Genomic DNA, 20,235 nt, shown 5'->3' on the forward strand with positions numbered 1-20,235 from the left:
CCAGAAATTGTTTCTCAGGCCTAAGTGTTAAGGCTCTGTTAATCCTGTTCTCTGATAAAGAGGCAAGGGCTTTGGATAGATGGGGAAAGAAAGTGTATACTTCTTCCACTTTAGATTGAATTGTCAGTTTCACATGCTAAAATATCAAAATTATCTCCTTTCACAATTGAAATCTAAGGTGGATCCTGGAAGGTATTGAGTGTAAGAGTTGCTGGATTTAGTTTGTGTCTGAACAAGTGGGTAAGCATTCTTTGCAATGTGGTTTTGATGCTGTGCAGGCCTCCCAGGGTGGCTGCCACTGGTTCTGTTCTTCAGCAGCTGGTTGAGGGATCAGAATTTAGCTGAGCATGTTAAGACAAGGATTTTGGATGCTCCTTTACAGTCTGATGTGTTGTTTGGGCCTGTGGAAGCAGTTTTAAAGAAAATGGAGGACAAGGCTATCTATGCAGACTGTTAAAGATTTTTGCAGGTGCAGCCTCCAAAGTTTAGCAGAAATTGGCCTAAGGGATGGACATATCCTGCTTATGATTCCCAGTCTAGGGGTAGGTCTAGCGTGGTAGGGCAGAGCTCAAGGTTCTTGGCCTAGAACAGAGTTCTCCTGCTCAGACTTCTGGTGAGGGCAGGTCAGTCCTTAAAACCCAATGACTCCTTTTCAGCTGCCAGTACACAGCTCCTTTGGAAGACTGTCTCCCGGACCCACCACCCAGTCAAAGGAAATTGCAGCCAGAAGCTTCAAAGCTGCTAGAAAGGAGTCATCCAATCGATACTGTGGAACCAGTGCCTTCCCTAACAAATTTTTGTCTGCCCCACCCGAGAAGGAGTTCTTGACAAGGCGTGGCTGTAGATGCCATGGTGGTGGCATCTGCTACACAGCGGGACGTGCAGAGGCTTCAACGTCCGTCCATCCTCCTAATAAGGAGTCTAGGAGCATGGACGCAGGAAGCGCACCCTGACTTCAGCGGCCTTTACTTAAGGTCCCTGAATTATTTGGCACATTTCACCAGACTACAGAGGGATCTGGTCAAGGAGCTGTCAGATTCCTCTCAGGTAACCTACCTGAGCAGCTAGCCCAGTCGGTTAGCTCTCAGTTGGCTACCCTACTGATTTCACTGTCCATGAGGCTCATTTCATATGCAAGGGGAGCTGGCAGGCACAGGCGTGGCTACGGAGACAAGCCTGGCTCCGTTGTGTCATTTTGGAGGCCTTCAAGTCTTCCTTACGACGCCTTTGATGGGTCCTCTTTGTTTGGACCCAAGGTAGACACTCTTACCGCTGTAGCAAGAGGGAAAACTTTATCTGCAGAGCAGTATTCCATTTTCGGCCTTATCCCAAGGCTAAAGAGGAGGAAGATGTGGTTCGGAAATCACAAGTTCTTTCCTCAACAGAGGAAGATTCTTCCAGAGGCAGAGGAGGAAATTTTTCTGGGAGGCCCCCAGAGCGCAGAGGGCCCTGCAACACTGGAGACCGGGGAGTCCTTTCGTGGCTCTTCAGCCTCCCACACTTCATGAGGGATTGCCCGCTGTGCTGCTCGAGCCAGTCGGGTGCCGCTTTTCAAGCACCTAAAAGCCTGGGAGTCATTACTAAAGGACAGATGGGTGCTGGATTATTGCCGGAGGTTACAGTTTTTCACACTCACCCCACCGTCAAAAATCCCGGACCCACCACCCAGTCAAAGGAAATTGCAGCAGAAGCTTCAAAGCTGCTAGAAAGGGAGTCATCCAACCGTCCCCACGACCAGATCGGATCCAGAAATTACTCAAGGTTCTTTTAGTGCCAAAGACAGGGGACCTGAGACCATATTGGATCTCAGCACCAAACCAGTCCGCGAAAGTCCAAATTCAATGGTCACTTTACAATCCATTCTCCCATTGTTGGAGAAGGATGTTTGGATGTGCTCCATAGATCTCAAGGATGCCTATTTCATCCATACATCAGGCTCAGGAGGTATCTGCGTTCAGCCTGGGAGACAGTCATTTCCCAATTTGTGCATGCCCTTTGGTCTCACCACAGCCCCAGGGTGTTCACCAAGTGTTTGGCTAGTGACTGCTCACCTGAGGGGTCTAGGATTCCAAGTGTTTCCCTATCTGGACGACTGGCCTGACTGCCACCACCAGGCATCTACTAAGACAACCAGAAGCCACCATCTCCTGGGTGCTTCCTGGAATTAAATTTAATTGGTCAAAGTCTGTCTTGCTGCCCTCTCAGGCATAAGATTCTGGAGCAGAGATAGACTCAAAATGTCGATCTTCCTTCTCAAAGACAAACTTACAAGGTCAAGTCAGCTGCTTCCAAATCCAAAGCCCCAGCCAGGGTGGTCCTGCAACTTTTAGGTTCAATGTCTGCCACGGTTCTCCTAGTTCTGCAGATTGCACATGAGGATTCTTCAGTGGCTGACGCAATGGTCTTTCAGGATCTCCTCAATCATCTCATACTGATTACAGAAACATGCAACGGGACCTGCTGGTGCTTCAGCCATCCAATCTGAATCAGGGAAGACCTATGTTATACCCTCCGTGGCCACCTTGACAACGGATGCCTCCCAGACGGTGGGCATTGTCTGGGCAGGTTAGTTCAGGGTTCTTGGCTTCCAGATGAAACTTTCTCCATATCAATGTATTGGAAATGAGGGCTGTACTTCTGTCCCTACAAGCTCCAAGTTTTCCTCAAGGCATTAGTATCAACAGACAACATGTCGGTGGTCTGGTATCTAAACAAACAAGGAGGGACCAGATCTTACCCCTTTGCAGAGAGGCCATGAGGGTGGGAATGGCTGTAGCTACCAACGCTTCTGGTAGCAACCCACATTCCAGGAAATCCTTATGCAGAAGATTAAGCAGGATCTCCCCACGAGTGGTCCCTGACGAAACAGTAGCAGCTCAGGTTTTCAAAAGATGGGGACCTGCTGCGACCTGTTTGCAACACCACAAACACAAAGTGCAAAGGTTCTTTCCTTGACTCCAAATAGGGGCCATTCAGCCAGTCCCTGTACCAGAAAGGGGCCTAGGATTTTATTCTCGCCTGTTCCTAGTACCAAAGAAGGGGAACACGTGGAGACCAATTTTGGATTTATCTCTCCTCAACACTTATCTGGACATTCCCAAGTTCAAAATGTTGGCGTTACAACAGCTTTTACCTCTGCTGGGCAAAGATCACTGGATGGTAACTTTAGATCTCAAGGAAGCTTACCTTCATGTGCCTATAAGACTAAGTTGCAGAAAGTATCTGCGTTTCTGAGCTGGAAATTCTCATTATCAGTTCTCTGCATTGCCCTTTGGCTTATCTACTGCGCCCAGAGTATTCACAAGGTTCTGGCTCCAGTGATAGCTTACTTCAGGCTAAAAGGAATTCAAATCTATCCTTATTTGGACGACTGCCTGATTCTGGCTCAAGAAAAGGAAGACCTTCTACAGCATTTGGAATATGTCATAGCAGTGCTAAGATGCCTAGGGTATTCTGTGAACGAAATAAAGTCCATTCTAGTACCCTCTCAAGACATGTGCTTTCTGGGTGTGAGACTGAATACAGCAGCCCAGATGGCCTTTTAACCCCGGACAAACAAAAGAATCTTTCCAGTTACTTCCATCAACTATCTCTTCAGTCCGGGCTGACTGCAAGGACAGTCCTTCAAGCCTTAGGGTTCATGGCATCTTGTATTCTGGTGCTTCCCAATGCCAAACTGCATATGAGGAAGCTGCAATGGTATCTCAAAAATGTATGGACACAGCACTGCCAGGATTTGGACACTGTCATTCAAATAATACCTTGCATTCAAAAAGAATTATGGTGGTGGGCTCAGGAATGTCACCTAAACAAGGGACTCTCTGTGACCCGGCCAGAGGCGAGTCAGATTTTAACGACAGATGCCTCGGACATTGCTTGGGGAGCTCATCTAAATGGAAAGTGGATACAAGACAAGTGGCCTGCCAGACTACAGCATCTACATATCAACATGAAGGAGATGTTAGCAGTCCAGTTTGCATTAATGGCTTTCAAGGAGTTACTTCTTCCAGGGCAGGTGTTGATTCTAACAGACAACACAACTGTCATGTGGTACATCAACAAACAAGGGGAACACATTCTTATCCTCTATGCAGGCAAGCAATGATTTTATGGGAAACTGCTCAGCTTGCAACTAACTCTTCAGGCAAGGTTTCTGCCGAGCACAGAACTCCTTAGCAGATGTGTTAAGCAGACAAATCATGGATCCCCACAGTGGAAACTGGATCTTCATGTATTTCAGAAATTGACAGTGTCATGGGGAACTCCAGACATAGATCTGTTCGCTTCTCCACTAAACCACCAGCTGCCAAAGTTTTGCACAAAGGGGTTTCATCACACAGCTTGGAAAGTGGATGCTCTTGCTTTCAGTTGGAATAACCTTCATGTGTATGCCTTTCCACCTCTGCCTCTTCTTCCAAAGGTGCTCCTAAAGGTCAGACAAGACAAGCCAAGGATGATTTTAATAGCTCCAGATTGGCCTCGCAACACTGGTACCCACTACTAAGGAGTCTGGTAAGGAAGCCTCCATGGCCTTTGCCTTTGATTCCACATCTGTTATCTCAGAAGGACGGTCACCTGCTCAATGTCAAGCTTCACTCTCTTCATCTAACAGCCTGGCATATTCTGTTTTGAAACACAGCAGGTCTCAACTTCCTCAACAAGTTTTAAATGTGATTATGGAAGCCAGAAGACCTAGTACAAGGAAAGTGTACGCAGAAAAATGGAAGAGATTTTTATTTTGGAGTGCAGCAAAGAATTTGGAGATTTCTGAGCCTAATTTGAGTGTGGCTCTTCAATATCTTACTGAGTTATTGGACAAAGGTTTGTCCTTCTCTTCCATTAAGATTCATGCTGCAGCAATTTCAGCTCACTATGATTGTGACCCACCATTGTTTTCGCATCCTTTGTTCAAGCAGTTTCTTAGAGGGGCAAAGAATATAAGACCCCACGTGAGCTCCTACTCCTGCTTGGGATCTCAATTTTGTGTTGGAAAAACTTACTCTACAACCTTTTGAGCTCATGGCTACTGCTGAATTGAAATACTTGTCATGGAAGACTGCTTTTTGTTGGCTATTACTTCTGCAAGAAGGGTTTCTGAGTTGCAGGCCCTTATGGCAGTAGAGCCCTTTTGATTTTCCATAAGGATAGGGTATCATTACGCACTAATCCTTCCTTTATGCCTAAGGTGGTTTCTAGTGTGGCTTTAAACCAAACTATTCATTTGCCTACTTTCTATGCAGATCCCCAAAATAAGGGGGAAAAGATTTTGCACACTTTAGATGTACATAGGCAGTTGCGTTATTATTTAAGCAGGACTAAGGATTTCAGGCAGTCTCAGCAGTTGTTTGTTTCTTTTGCTTTGAGTTCTCAGGGCAAGCCTGTGTCTAAGCAAACTATTTCTAAGTGGATTGGGTTTTGCATTTCATTTTGTTATTCCCATCATGGCAAGGAGATTCCAGCTGGGATTAGGCCTCATTCCACTAGGGCTACTGCCACTTCAACAGCATTTCTAAGGGGGGTGGCAACTAAGGATATTTTGAAGGCAGCTACTTGGAGTTCAGTGCATACCTTCTCTAAGCATTACCACCTTCCTCTTTACTCTAAATCTAGGGCTGGTTTTGCCACAGCTATTTTGCAAGGCATGTTGACAGCTCCTGCTTCCTTATGATTTGCCAGCCTCCCTTAACTCTGCTTTGGGATTCTACCCAATGGTTAGGACTGCAGCAATGTGGAATGAAGAACATAGTACAGTTTTGTACCTACCATAAATGTAGATGTTCGAGGATCCACATTGCTGCAGTCCAATTTACCCTCCCTCCTTCCCCTCTGTGTTTAGGGGTGGTGGTGTGGGTTAGGATATACTCTTGTACATTTGTATATATTGTATATATGTTTGGTGCAGGTTTTTTTGGTTTTTTGGTTTGGGCCTTGTCTTTTTAGGGTCTTCTGACATCTGGGGCAAGAAAAGACTGAGGATATGACGTCGGTCATGCGCATTAGTACCCTGACGTCCTGACATCAGTCTAATGCGCCTTGACCGACGTCAGCCATATACTTTGGTATTCGGGCCGACTGGACAGCAGACTACCCAATGGTTAGGACTGCAGCAATGTGGATCCTCGAACATCTACATTTATGGTAGGTACAAAACTGTACTTTACTTCACGTTGCTCCCCCCCTCAGAGGGAGTCACTCAGGGACGCTCTAGTCCACGATTGGCCCTCCGGTCTACTATATGCTTTCCCTCCAGTCCCCTTGCTGTCAAAGGTTATTCAGAAAGTGCAATCCTTGGGAAGCAGAATGATTCTGATTGCCCCACACTGGCCTCGTCAGATTTGGTTCCTCTTTCTCCATCCCTACCTTGTGGTCACTCCTTGGATTCTGGACCCACAACCAGACTTACTGACACATATGTCAGGGCAGCTCCATCCCTCTCCGTGGACCCTCCAGTTGACAGCCTGGCTATTCCACTTCCGTCATTAGTTAGGCTTTATCATTTCTCGCCGGAGGTAGTTCATATTTTATCTTCCTCTCATAAGCCCTCGACCAGGAAGATTTATTCCAGCAAATGGAAGAGATTTTCAATTTGGGCTCATACCCAAAGGATTGACCCTTACACTGCCCCAATTTCATCTGTTTTGGAGTTCTTCTCTATGCTTTTTTCCAGGGCTCAGTGGCCACCACCCTTAAAGTCCAGTTGGCAGCGATTTCTACCTTTCATGTCGCAAATGAGCCTAGTCTGATGGCTCATAGACTCTGTAAGGCTTTCCTGAAGGGCACTCTGTTACTTCGTCCTCCGGTATCGGAGCCTGTCATGCCTTGGAATTTAAACTTTGTTCTACAGGCTTCATCTTCAACTTCATCCCCCTTTGAACCTGCAGCTACTTGTGATTTAAAATTCTTGACCTGGAAGACTGTCTTTTTAGTAGCCATCATGTCAGCCAGACTCATTTCAGAGATTCAAGCTCTATCAATCAAACCCCCGTACTTGATTTTTCATAAGGACAGGGTTTCTCTTAGACCGAACCCCTCCTTTCTCCCCAAAGTGACGTCAATCAGTAACCTTAATCAATCCATTGAGTTGCCAGTGTTTTTTCCCTAGTTCTCAAACAAGGCAGAATTCAAATTCCATCAGTTGGATGTACACAGACAACTACGTTTTTATCTGCACAGAACGAAAAACCTCAGAAAATCTGATCAATTTTGTTTCCTTTTTAGAAAACAGAATGGGGTCTCCTGTTTCCAAAGTCACTCTGTCCAGGTGGATCTCCAGCTGTATTTCCTTTGTTTATTCCTCAGGGGGATAAAGATTTACCGTTTACGGTGAAGGCTCACTCTACTCGGTCTGTATCTACATCTACAGCCTATCAGGCCAGATTGTCTATGGATGATATTTGTGCTGCGGCTACTTGGGCATCTCCTCACACCTTTGTTACTCATTACAAGTTGGATGTGGTGTCTAGGGACAGGTCTTCCTTTGGTTCCACAGTGCTCAGGATTATTTTCCACTGAGCCTCCCAGGATTTAGGTGCTAGGGACGCTGTCCCACGGTAGAATGTAGAGATTGGACTACATAACATCAAGAAGTTATGTACTCACCATAACATTCGATGTATGTAGTCCATCTCGCCTCACATTCTTACTTACCCCCCCTCCTTCCCCCTTCCTGGAGGATCTGGAGGTTAGGTCTGGTTTCAGAGCTCCCTTCATTCTTGGTTTGTTCTTCCTTTCCTTGGGTGTTGTTATGCATGGAGAAGGAGTGCCGGTGTTCGCAGCAAACTAGATCTGGGGATATAGAGCAGTGCAGCATGGGATACCATCTTAGCCCAGCCAATAGAAAGACTTCGAGCTAGAAAAGTTTTGGCAGAGTCAGAGCCGACATTCGGCTCCGATCCCACAGTTAAAAATGTGAGGCGAGATGGACTACATACATCGAACGTTATGGTGAGTACATAACTTCTTATTTTTCACATCTGAATGGTGTCATAGGTTCATAGATGTACTAGACTAATGGCCCTGGAGCCTTTACAAGCCTAGCCCAAAAAACTTTCCTGACACCGTGCCACCCGATTTTAGTTCACAGTGCCTCTATCCAATAGGACAACTGGAGTGATCCCTGGGGTGAACTTTCTGTTACCCATCCACTGGTTGAGATTTCTCTTGAAGAGGGCCAGCGAGGTGCTCTGCTTGACATGAATGGGAAGCTTATTCTATAGTGTGGGTAGTCTTTGGGAGATGAGCATGTCCCTCCAGCATGTTCTGTTGATTGTGGTAGTGAGGTTGTGATCTCTGGAGCATGTGGCGCTGGGGCCTTGGGATTTCTTTAGGTGTAGCATTTCAAGTAGGGCTGGCTCAGACATGGCTTTGTAAGACAAGCAGAGATCACCTCTGAGTAGACGATAAGAGACTGAGAACAGCTGAAGTTTCTTGAGACTGCCCATGTAGGACATGTGTTTAAGGCCTAGGATCCTTTTTGTGAGGTACTTTTGTGGCCTCTCCAGCTGTTGTAGGTGTTTGGTCAGGTACATGCCAAACGGGGAGTTATATTCGATGATTGGTCTAATGAGGGATGAGTAGAGAGGGATGATGACCACTTTCTTTCTGGATGCGAACCCTTTAGTTATAAGATGTGCCACGTCAAAGGACTTTCTGACCACAGTGGCAATGTGGTGGTCGAACCTGAGGTGGCTGTCGACCTAGGTTCACAGATCTCTTATGGCCCCTTCAGTGTTTAGTGGGCTCCCATTGATGTGGTAATTCGTGGGAGCCAAGTTTTTTTCCAAAGGGAATGATAACGCATTTTTTGTTGTTAAACTTAAGGCCATGGTTCCAACACCAGTCACTGAGAGGCCCTTTTGTAGGATGTCTGCATCACTTGGGGAGTTGATAATGACTCCTAGCTTGTAGTCATTAGCAAACCTGGTCAGCCAGAGTCCCTCTTTGTTGGCCTGGACTTCTGAGAAGTAGATGCCAAACAAGAGAGGGCCCAGGACCGAGCCCTGTGGGGACTCCACTTGTGACTGGTCGATAGTCGGACTAGGAGTCCGCAACTTTCACTCTGTGAGTCCTGTCTGTGAGCCGGTTTGCAACCCACCTAGTGATATAAGGATTGATGCCTAGTTTGGTGAGTTTATCAGTGATACCCGAATGGGAAATTGTATCAAAGGCCTTGGCCAGGTCGAGGTAGGCTGTATGCACTGCCTTATCCTCATCCATAGCCTTGGTGACTGCCTCGAAGTCAACCAGGTTCAGTAGGCAGGATCTCCCCGTAATGAACCAAACTGTGTGGGGTCAAGAGTTTGGAGGTTGCCTGTGTCTTTGTTGAGGAGGTCCATGATGTCCCGCTCACCAGGCTGAACAAAGAGAAGGTCACGGTGAGTTGCCTGTCGGGTACTAGGATCCGCCACATAACACAAGTACTCAGGTCACTCCAAAGCAAATACAAATATGACTCAGTCATTGTACATGCTGGTGTGAATGACCTGAGACGTACCTCCCTGGACTACATGAAAAGAGACATAGAGGAGCTCTCTGATCATGTAGCCCAGGCTGGTATGACCCTGACCTTGAGCAGCATCTTACCCTCACCTAGAATGATGCCACAGTACAAAGACAAAATGATCGATTTTAACAATTGGCTAAAATTTTGGTGTCATTCAAAGGGGATCCAGTGTCTGTCAGCATGGGATGACATGCTCGACAAGTCACGTTGCTTCGCTAGGGACAGCTTGCACCTGTCACCACTGGGCTTTCAGATATTGGCAAAGGCTCTTGCCACCCCATAGTGCTTTTTTTAGGCAAGGCTCAAAAGTCAAACCCACCCCCATAGACAGCACAAGGAACAAGAAACTAAGGGTAATGCTGCTAAACGCCACAAGTCTTAACCTCAAGATGCATGCACTTGAAGCTCTCCTCAGTATGGAGAACATCGATATCTGTGCAGTGACAGAAACCTGGTTCAAGGCTCCAGAGAGCACCCCAGCACTACCAGGCTATACCTCATATCATGCTTTTCGGCCCCAAAACCCGGACCCAACCACAAAAGGAGGGGGAGTTTCCATGTTTATCAAAGATATCCACACCTCCAGGTTAGTGGCATTGCACGAAGTATCGGAGACCATCCATGTGCAACTAACAGTGGGCAAGACTGCTTTTCAGTTTATAGCATCCTACAGACCACCCTCTCAAAGTCAGGAATCCCACTCGGCTTTCCTGAAAACATTAGAGAACATGAAGATCTCTCCGAACACCATTATATTGGGCGACTTCAACTATCCAAACATTGACTGGGAGCACTACTCAAGCCCCAGCACCTTAGCCCAAAGGTTCCTGGAAATTGTAAACTCAAATGCCATGGAACAACTAGTCACTACTCCCACAAGAGGGGACAACATACTAGACCTGATCATTACCAACATAGGGACTCTATGCTCCACACCAGAAGTATATCCCTCATTGGTAAGATCAGACCATAAATTAATTTCACTGGATGTCCACATCCCGACCCCACCCCCAGCCCAGAAAACCACAGTGAAAAACTTCTCAAAAGCGAACTTCTCACTTCTCAAAACCGAAGTGGAATCCTTCAAGGCCCCAGGGCCAGTGGAAACTACGGCCCAAACTGCAGAATCCTATATAAATGCATTCTACGGACATCTCCAGGAATACATGGATCATGCTATCCCAAACAAAACCAAGACCCAATCATCCAAAGGCAGGCCCAGTCTGGTGGACCCCTGCCATAAATAAACTGTACAACAGAAGGAGGAAGCTACTACATGATAGAGCAAAATCCCTAATAGGGAAGGCATCTCTGATCAGTACTAGCAATTACGATCCCTCATAAAATCCTCCAAGGCCAGCTTCGAGAGAAAAATTGCACAGGACACCAAAGACAATCATAAGACTTTTTTCAGTTATGTTAGAAACCTGGGATGCAACTCCCAGACTTGTTCTGAGTTGATTCTAAACGACAAAAAATACACTGAACCCACAGACATTGCCAATATCCTGGCAGACAGGTTCAGTGCAAACTTCTCCACCCCTCCCCAAAAGAGCAAGTATCTATCCCAGCAGAGGGCTGCCTCCCAAACATCTCAGATGCTCAGGTGAAGGCTGCCCTCTCCAAAGCAAAAAAACACTGCTTCCATGGGACCAGATGGCGTCCCAGGTTGCGTCCTACATGAACACCAAGAGGAACTATTCCCTCAAATAAAACAGCTATACAATCTCAGCCTCACTACAGGATATGTGCCCACAGAATGGCGTACAGCAACAGTGGTCCCACTCCACAAAGGTGGAGCCTTTATGGACCCTGGAAACTATCGCCCCATAAGCCTGACTAGCTTAGTCTGCAAGGCTATGGAGAGGATCATCATGGAGCTCATAAACAAAGACATTGGGGACCTACAGACACTAGATCCTACCCAGTTCGGCTTTGTCAAGGGCAGATCCTGCCTTTTGAACCTGGTTGACTTCTTCGAAACAGTCACCAAAGCCATAGATGAAGGGAAGGTAGTCCACACAGCCTATCTGGACCTTGCAAAGGCATTTGACACAATACCCCACTCGGGCATCATAGATAAGATATCCAGCTTAAATATAAACCCCTATGTCACAAGATGGGTCGCAAACTGGCTCAAAGACAGAACCCACAGAGTGAGAGTTGCTGGAGCCATGTCAGACTCGAAACCAGTCACAAGTGGCGTCCCACAGGGTTCTGTCCTGGGACCACTCTTGTTCGGTATATACTTTTCTGAGGTACAGGCAAACGTGGGAGGACTATGGCTCACCAAGTTCGCAGATGACTGCAAACTGGGCGCCATAATCAACTCTCCAGCTGACACAAACATCCTTCAAAAAGGTCTCACAGAGACTGATAACTGGTGCCAGCGCCATGGTTTAAAGCTAAATGCCAAAAAATGTATAGTCATACCCTTTGGCAAAAACAATGTGCCCACAAATTACCACATAGGCGGAAACCCATTAAGTACAGAGAAAGTTGTTAGGGACCTGAGGACCCAAGTTGATAGCAATCTCTCCTTTGAAAACCACATTGCCAATGTGGTTAGAAAGACCTTCTACATAGCCCACCTCATCATGAAGGGTTTCACATGTAGATCAAGAGAGGTAATCGTGCCCCTTTATTCATCCCTCATCAGGCCCATCATAGACTACAATGCCCCTTTTGGGATGTACCTTACCCGACACCTGCAGCAATTAGAAAGACCCCAAAAGTATCTCACCAAGAGGATCAAGGGTCTCAAACAGATGCCATATGCTGCTCGGTTAAAAAAACTCCAGCTCTACTCAGTTGCATACCGCCTACTTCGAGGCGATCTATGCCTGACATACAAAGCTATGTCAAATCCAGAATTAATGGACATGCTCCACCTCAGTAAATCTAAATCCCTTAGAGCCACACACTCGAGGGACTTGAACCTCAGCACAGAAATAAATAGAACTTGCTGGAGGGACAGGTTCATAACCCAGAGGCTCCCTTCGCTCTGGAATAGAATTCCAGTTCATGTGAGGCAGAGCACCTCACTGAATCTCTTCAAGAAGAATCTCGATAGGTGGATGGGGGATCGTAGGTTTGTCCCAGGGATTACTCCCGTGTCACTATTAGACAGAGGCACAGTAAACTAAACCTTAAAAAGGGCACAGTATACTCAAATCAAATCAAATCAAGTAAGCCATACAGAATCGGGCTAGGCTTATAATTGCCCCAGGGCCGATAGCCTAGTATGAACCTATGAACCTATGATGATGTGCTCCATAGCTTTGCGTACCAGACTCGACAGGCTAATGGGGTGGTAGTTCCCAGGGCCTGTAGTTGCTCCACCTTTGTGGAGAGGGATGACTGTAGTAGTGCGCCATTCATTAGGGACAAAGCCTGAGGTAAGGCTGTGATTGAGCAGTGCACAGAGGTGTGGTGCCAGTTTGTTTTGTAGTTCATGTAGGATGCAACCAGGGATATTATCAGGTCTCCTCGGATGCTGTATTCATGGCTTTGGACAATGCAGCTTTTATTAATGCTGCAGAAATGGTGGGTACCAGGCTTTCTTTTGGTATTGTGATAGGGCCTTGGGGGTGGGAGTGAAGTTGGCACTGAATCTGTCGGCCATTATGTTGGCTATATCTGTTGGCTCGGTATAGGAGGTACCATTATGCAATAACTCAGAGCAAATCTGGATTTTGCCTTGGAGGTTCTTAATATAGCTACAGAAGGCTTTGTGATTGTTTTTGGTGTCAGCCGCAATTCTGCCTTCATAGCTGGCTTTAGAGGATTTGATAAGGGATCTCAAATTTTTGTTGAGTCTGGTAAGGGAGTTTTTCCAGTCTTGTGACTTCATTTTTTTTCTGCAACAGTTTCTTCCTTCTGTTGTAGAGTTTATTGATGACTGGGACCACCAAATTGGCTTCCTTTTTTTGGAGGAGAGCATCTTGGTTCTATTTGGTATGGCAAGATCCATGCAGTTGTGTACGTGCTCGTACAGTGCACTGGTGTATGATTCGGCAGTCATGCAGCTATTTTCCATTGGCATGGGTGCCGAGAAGTTAGCCACCTCTGTTTTTAGGAGTCCGAAGTCAGCTTTGGAGAAGTTATATGCCAAGAAGTGGTCACCTTAGCAGGGGGTGTGGGTGACATGGTGCCTGTGTTGGCACATCAGCATTTCTAAAACTGACAGGAGATATCCCCATTTTTTCATGGGGACAGCATATCTTCCCATGTAGGCTCCTGCCTATATATTGTCCTGTGCCACAGGAGTGTTCCCCCAAGTGTCAGTTGTGGTAGCAGAGAAGAAAAGAGGGGCCTCACATTATCCTCATGTATGGCAGAGATGTCCTTCAAAAGATTTCAGGGCAAATGCTCTTTCTTGGGCTATACCATAGCTAGTCTCTGGGGTCACCACATGCTGGGAGAAGTCAGTTTTGATACTGATTTAAGGAGTTTCTTCATACAAGTAGAGCTAGATATATTTCTGCCTGAAGAAGTCATGGATTTGGCATTCCATATCAGAATGTTGAAATGGTTGCAAAGTAGCACAATTCAGTGCCTCTTGCAACTGATGGCAACTACTAGTTTCACTGAATTGTGCTAGTCTTTGCATACAGGTGCTCTGTACTGTTAAATGGCAGTGGTTGCAGAGCAACCGTGGACTCATGGATCTTCTGATGATATCAGAGTGATGGCTGATTCCCACCTACCTGAGCAGAATGGGTTCTTTTTGCCAGTGAACCTAGTGTAAGTTCTAAAGATGGATGCTTTTCTATTGGGCTGGGAACCTGAATGGGTTAATCTCTGGTGACGGAACTATGTAGTGCTCTGGCACAGTGCTGATGCTTAAACCTGTACAACTGGTACAGGGGTTCTTTAGGCCAGACAAGCAGTTTATGATATTGTGCTTAGATAAGGGGTAATACTCTTATATCTCACTAGTTTAATTTCTCCAAGTTTTCTTCAGTCTTTAATACCATAATGGACCCCATTCCTAAATCAAAGTATGATTAGTGTTTGTGAAATTAGTATTGTTTCAGTCTTTGATGTTAGACAAACGTGCTATCCGCAGCACCCGCAAAGTGCTCAGAATTGACCCCTTCTGCAATTCATATAGAGTTACATGTATCAGTAACATATCTAATTAAGACTAAATTCTTTTTTTATGAGATCCATTGCTACTTTTACTATTGGAACTGTCTGGGTATCCTTCCACATTGCCCTTGTTTCTGCCTGCAAATTCTGGTATTTTATGACATTGTGCTTATCTGTACTTTAGACACTCCAGTCACAGGTTGTAGCAATTTCAGTGAGGCATGCTACTTTTGTCCTCTTTTCACAGACTTACGATATGTGGTTTTTCTCTCATCTGTTTTTGAAATGTTGGCAGTGGGTGGTTCTGTGTGATATAAACTTTGTCAAGCTCTATAATGCTTTGTATCTTGTGTTTCCAATGCTTCTCAGCTAATTCAGTATTGTAATATTTGCACAATCTCCAATGCAACAGTTTTGTCACATTATTATGCCTTTCAGTATACAGGGCCTCTGCCGTTAGTGTATCACACCCAGCCACAAGATGTGCAATGTTTCCAGTTCTGTTTTACAGGACCTGCATTTATCTGTTTCTTCCAGTTGCTCAATATCTCCTATTTATGGGAAATTATGTAGGCCCAGCAGTAGACCATTGATCATAACATCTTCCTATTAGGGGGTTATATCCAGTAGAAGCAAACATAGTGGCAGATTCCTTAAGCCGTAACTTCAGCCTTCTCCTGGAACTGAACATAAGGAAAGCTTGCATTCTAAAGGTCTACAAGATGTGGAACACCCCAATAGATAGAGAGGTACATACTAGGCTAACTGCTCTTGTGGGCTATTTTAAGCCTAGCCAATTAGTTCCATGTGAGAATCAAACCTTGCACCTTGTGTCCGCAAGGTAAACATCTTAACCATTATGCCAACCTCCCATCCCTAGTTGACCTGCTTACCACAACAGAGAATATGGCTCTCATGTGGTTCTTCTCTGATCCTGATTCATTTAGTAGGGTGAGTAAGAGATGGATGCATTCTGTGCAGGGTGGAAGAGAATATGCTTATGTATCTTTCCACATTTCATCTTGAGTTTGCTGCTGTCAGCCAGATTCAGAAAAGAAAGACCAACAGTTATTCCTGTCACACCGGTGACCAAATGGAGTACGATTTCAATAGTATCACTCCCTATACATTGAGAGATGTCCATTTTTCATGGGGTAGCACAACTTCCCGCTGTAGTTTAGGGGCATTTCTCTTACCTGCGAAAGACAAATGGTTACACCTTGGGGTCTTTCTCCAGTAGGTCCATTAATCCCTCCATATTTCAAGTGTGGTATCAAAAGTCATTGAGGTTGCAAGAAGAACTTCCACTGGGCAAATTTATTCTGTCAAATGGAAACAGTTGTCATTCTGTATGTAGTAGTACTCTGTTCCACCTCATTCATTGAACTTGGAAATCTATCAGGATGCATGATTTTTGTGGTTGATTAAATACAGACTTGTCCGTCGGGTTCAAAAGGGGGGTGAATCATTTCAAGTGTCCTTTAAAGAACTTCCTGTCCTTGGTCAGGATTAACCGTTTTTGTATCTTGTGTTTAAACCCTACTTGAACAGCAGATCAGCAGATCATCACTTATGTCATGGAAAACCTAGTTCCTATTGGCCATTTCATCCAATAGATAGATTTCTACACTTTAAGCAGTCATTTATCAAAAACATTACTTAAGTCCTTCATCATGACCTGGTGTCTCTTAGGATGAAATGGTTTCCATACTAAAGTAGTTTTACAGGTGTATCTTAGTCATTTCACTTATCTCTTTTTTTAACCAGGGTATTCAGGGGACAGGGGTACCATCATACGCTGAATGTGCATTGGCTGCTCATATTTTACTCAAGAATGGTACATGAGACCAGGAAGCTAATTCAGCTGTTTGTCTCCTTTGCAAGGGGTAATGAAAGCTTAGCAGGGGTCAAGCAGGTGTTTTCCAAATGAAATCAGAGCTGCTTTCTTTTGTTATCATGCAGCTAGATGCCTTTTTGATAGTGCAGTTAAAGATCATTCAGCCAAGGAGGTTGCCCCTTGTAGCCCATGTTTTATGAACATGTTAATTGTGGAGATCTGTACCACAACTACTTGGTCTTCACTGCAAACCTTCTTGAAACACTTTTACTTAATTTCAATCCAGAAGCAGACCTTCCTTTAGCATGTTCACTTTCTAAACCTTGCTTTTTTTTGGCCTGTCTCAAGTCTTCCTTAGAAAGTCGTATTACTACTTGGGATTCTTCCTAAGTGTTACCCACTGCGTTGGACCCCTCAGTGTAAGAAATTATAGCTAAAGGAAAACTCATCATATCACATTATCTTCAAGAGAGCGCTCTTCAGTATATCCTTAAAGATCATGCGCAAAGTTTTTTGTTACCATTTCTTTTTGGTGTAATTATGTTATTATATAAAGTGGGCTTTCTGATAAAAAATATTTTTACTTTAGTTACTTCAGTGCAACTATGTTTATTAAGCATAGTAAATTTGTGTTTTTATTTACTGCAGGCTGAGCAGATGTCCAGTTACTTCCTGATTCCATGTCAAGTTACTTAGAATACTTAGAATTCTGGGTAATGTCTTTCGGCTTTTCCCGGTTAGGGGTCGCCACAATAGAACACCAGTCTGCTAATAATTGGCAGTGAATTTTTACGGTGCTGAGTTGCCAGCCCAACGCACAACCTTCAAGGAAGGCACACCCATTCACGCTCGCACCTACCTGCATATCTTTAACGTCACTCAACTGCGGGGAGGACATGCAGACTCCACACAGAAGGCGCTCCAGCCGAGATTCAAACGGGAGAACCTCTTGCTGTGAGGCGACAATGCTAACCGCTGCACCACCACGGCATACTCAAGTTACTTAGAATTCTAATGATGTAATTGTTAGCACAGTCTGACAGTTTGTAGTGGGTAGTTGTTTACTGTACTCAGTAGCCTATTTCAACACATAAATGCAGCACAGTCAGTCAGACAATAAAGTGCAGATGTTACTGTACTGTATCCCAGCCATACACTTTGCAAATAATCTTATTCTCTTATTACTTATACTTGAATATAACTGCATTTATTTGTTGATTTATTGTCTAATTGTGCTGCATTTGTATTTCAAAACGTGCTATAGACTACAGAAAATACCTAGCCACTACAAATGTTAGTGCTAATAATTACATCATCAGAAAGCTAGGTTGCTAGGTTATACAACCTGGAATCAGGAAGGAGCCTGACAGTTGCTCAGCCTATACAGCAAATACAAACACAAATTTATTATACTTAATAAGCTTAGTTCTGCTGAAGTAACTAAAATAAAAACTGTTTTAGAATCAGAAAGCCCATTTTACATGATGAGAACATGATTACAGCAAAAAGAAATGGTAATAAAAATTTTTGTACATGATCTTTAATAGTTTTTCTCCCTTCCTATTTTTTTGTCCATGTTGGATGATACATCCACCCCATTTGGGTATATACTGTATATACAGAAAAAGGAGTTAATTTTATACTCTTATTTCTTTTAACTTTCATATGCTTTTTCAGGTTTTATTGGGCAAGATGGAGGAGTGTGTGGCTAGGCACATTTCTGTAATCCAAAGCAGTGACACCGCAGTACATACCATGATCTTTGAAAAAGTTTACAGACAGATGATTTTCAGGAAGGAGATTTCAGCAATTCCATATTACAGAAGACCGTCTAAGAGATCATCTGATACAGTTAGTACCCACATATCTGTAATTTACAACTATTTTAACTGACTTTTTTTTTTTTTTTTACCTCTGCTCATAGGCAAACCTTAACAGTAAATGTTCAGGTGACTTTAATAATGATATGTGTTCCCCTTTCTGCATTCTCTAGTATGGAAAGTAATTTGGAGAGGCTTCCTTTTTGTAATACTTAAGTGGTCTAGAACAGGCATTTATGGGAGCCTTGTAAGGATATTCTTCCCATATGGGTAGCTGGAAAAAAATGTTTTACATAGTAGATGTTCAAGTGAATATCTGTCATTGCTGCAGTCCCCCCGCCCCCACCTAGGAAGGACAAGCCTAATGATTTTTTGTTGTCACTTCTGAAGCTGTTTTTCCCCTAAACTAGGAAGGAAAAGCCTAAATAACTATCCCTTTACTTAGAATAAAGGGAATTTAAAACAGAAAATGTTCAGGTATTTTTAATTAGTACTACAGAAATAATGAGTTACATGCTGGCAACAAAAACGTACAGCATTGAATACTGCACTAATTTCTTTTACGCTGTATAATGATATTTTACTGGCAACAAGCTTTGCAGAATGCTAGCAGAAAAAATATATAAATCTAACCAAATTACTCTCACTTGTTCTTTATAAAGAAGAGATCCCAGTGGCCATAGCTACCTCCTTTGTCCTTTCCCTGATGTACTTTTGTTGATGTATTTATATATCACATTGCACTAATTACTGGAAAATAATCTGTACTTTGTATATGCTGTATATTTTGTAACTTCGTGGTTGAGCTTTTCTCACTGGGTCTTCACTAAAAATGGGCCACAACCTAGTAATCAAAATGTACATACATACATGCATTCACGTATTTTACTCAATATTCACCTAGTTTTAAGTGGAACACTGATTTATGTTATTGGATACTGCTTACGAACCATAATGAAGATGCTGCATGTTCAAGCAATGTAAATTGAAGTGTGTGATTTAAAATGTTAAGCTGTACAGCGAATGTATTATAACTTTGCAGTATTATGCTAAAATCTGAATGCTTACCTAGATCTGTTTGGTTATATACACTCACTCAGCTTTTAATTTGTGCTTTCCATACTTGCTCAATTATATGTTTCTCTGCCTTTGACTCTACTTGATTTGTGTCTGTCTCATGCCTGAAAGGAGTTTTCACACCAGCTCACATATGCAGTTGCCAAATAGTAAATAAATAAATAAGATGGTAGAACTGTTTATCATGTAATAGTATGAACTATTTATCATGCAATAGTATGAACTATTTATCATGTAATAGTATGAATATTTAAGTTTTTGGGGTTTTTTTGCAGGTGCTGAAATCAGAAGTGTGTGCACAGAAGCTGGAATGTTTGCAATCAGAGCACGTCGCAAGATTGCAACAGAGAAAGATTTCTTAGAAGCTGTAAACAAAGTGATTAAATCTTATGCTAAGTTTAGTGCTACTCCTAGGTACATGACATACAATTAAATTAGACCACTGGACTTTTGCATTTTTTTGTCATTATTTCTCTGTTTTGTTATTGTAACTTATTTACGTCTTGCTGTTGAAATTTGACCATGTAGTTGAAATAAATACCTCAAAAGTATTCATGGAGTATTTTATTCTGCACAAGTACAATGTATGGATAATTCTTTCATGCTGCTAGAATGTGCAGGACTTGACAGTTTTTGGGGAAAAAAACTAAAGTATTTCTGTCTACACTCAGTTTCTCTTGGGATTTGTGTAGTATGTGCCTTGTGGGATGTAATAATGAAAGAGATACCCACAAGAATAGCAAACTCATTATTAGAGAAACATGATCTATTTTTTGTACTTTTTATTTCATAGGAAGCATTTCTAGGTGCTTATTTGATTATTCCTTCTTCTTTATCTAGTTACAGTAGAGAGTTGGTTATCAGAAATGTCAATTATCCGAGCACAGTCTTCCAAAATGTTTGGG

The 20,235-nt window shown here is 43.7% G+C and overlaps 1 protein-coding gene across 1 annotated transcript in view; it reads left to right on the forward strand.

The window, feature by feature from the left end:
* Positions 1 to 19,881, forward strand: part of LOC122815754 (26S proteasome regulatory subunit 7) — a 583,850-nt gene extending 563,969 nt beyond the window's left edge. The window contains exon 12 of the mRNA XM_044088516.1: positions 19,606 to 19,881. Coding sequence (XP_043944451.1) covers positions 19,606 to 19,763 — 158 coding nt within the window. The 3' untranslated portion in view covers positions 19,764 to 19,881. The remainder of the gene's footprint in view (positions 1 to 19,605) is intronic.
* Positions 19,882 to 20,235: the final 354 nt, after the last annotated feature.

This window comes from Protopterus annectens, chromosome 11.part0 (assembly GCF_019279795.1).
Source record: "Protopterus annectens isolate FY-2018-M chromosome 11.part0, PAN1.0, whole genome shotgun sequence".
Lineage (NCBI taxonomy): Eukaryota > Metazoa > Chordata > Ceratodontiformes > Protopteridae > Protopterus > Protopterus annectens.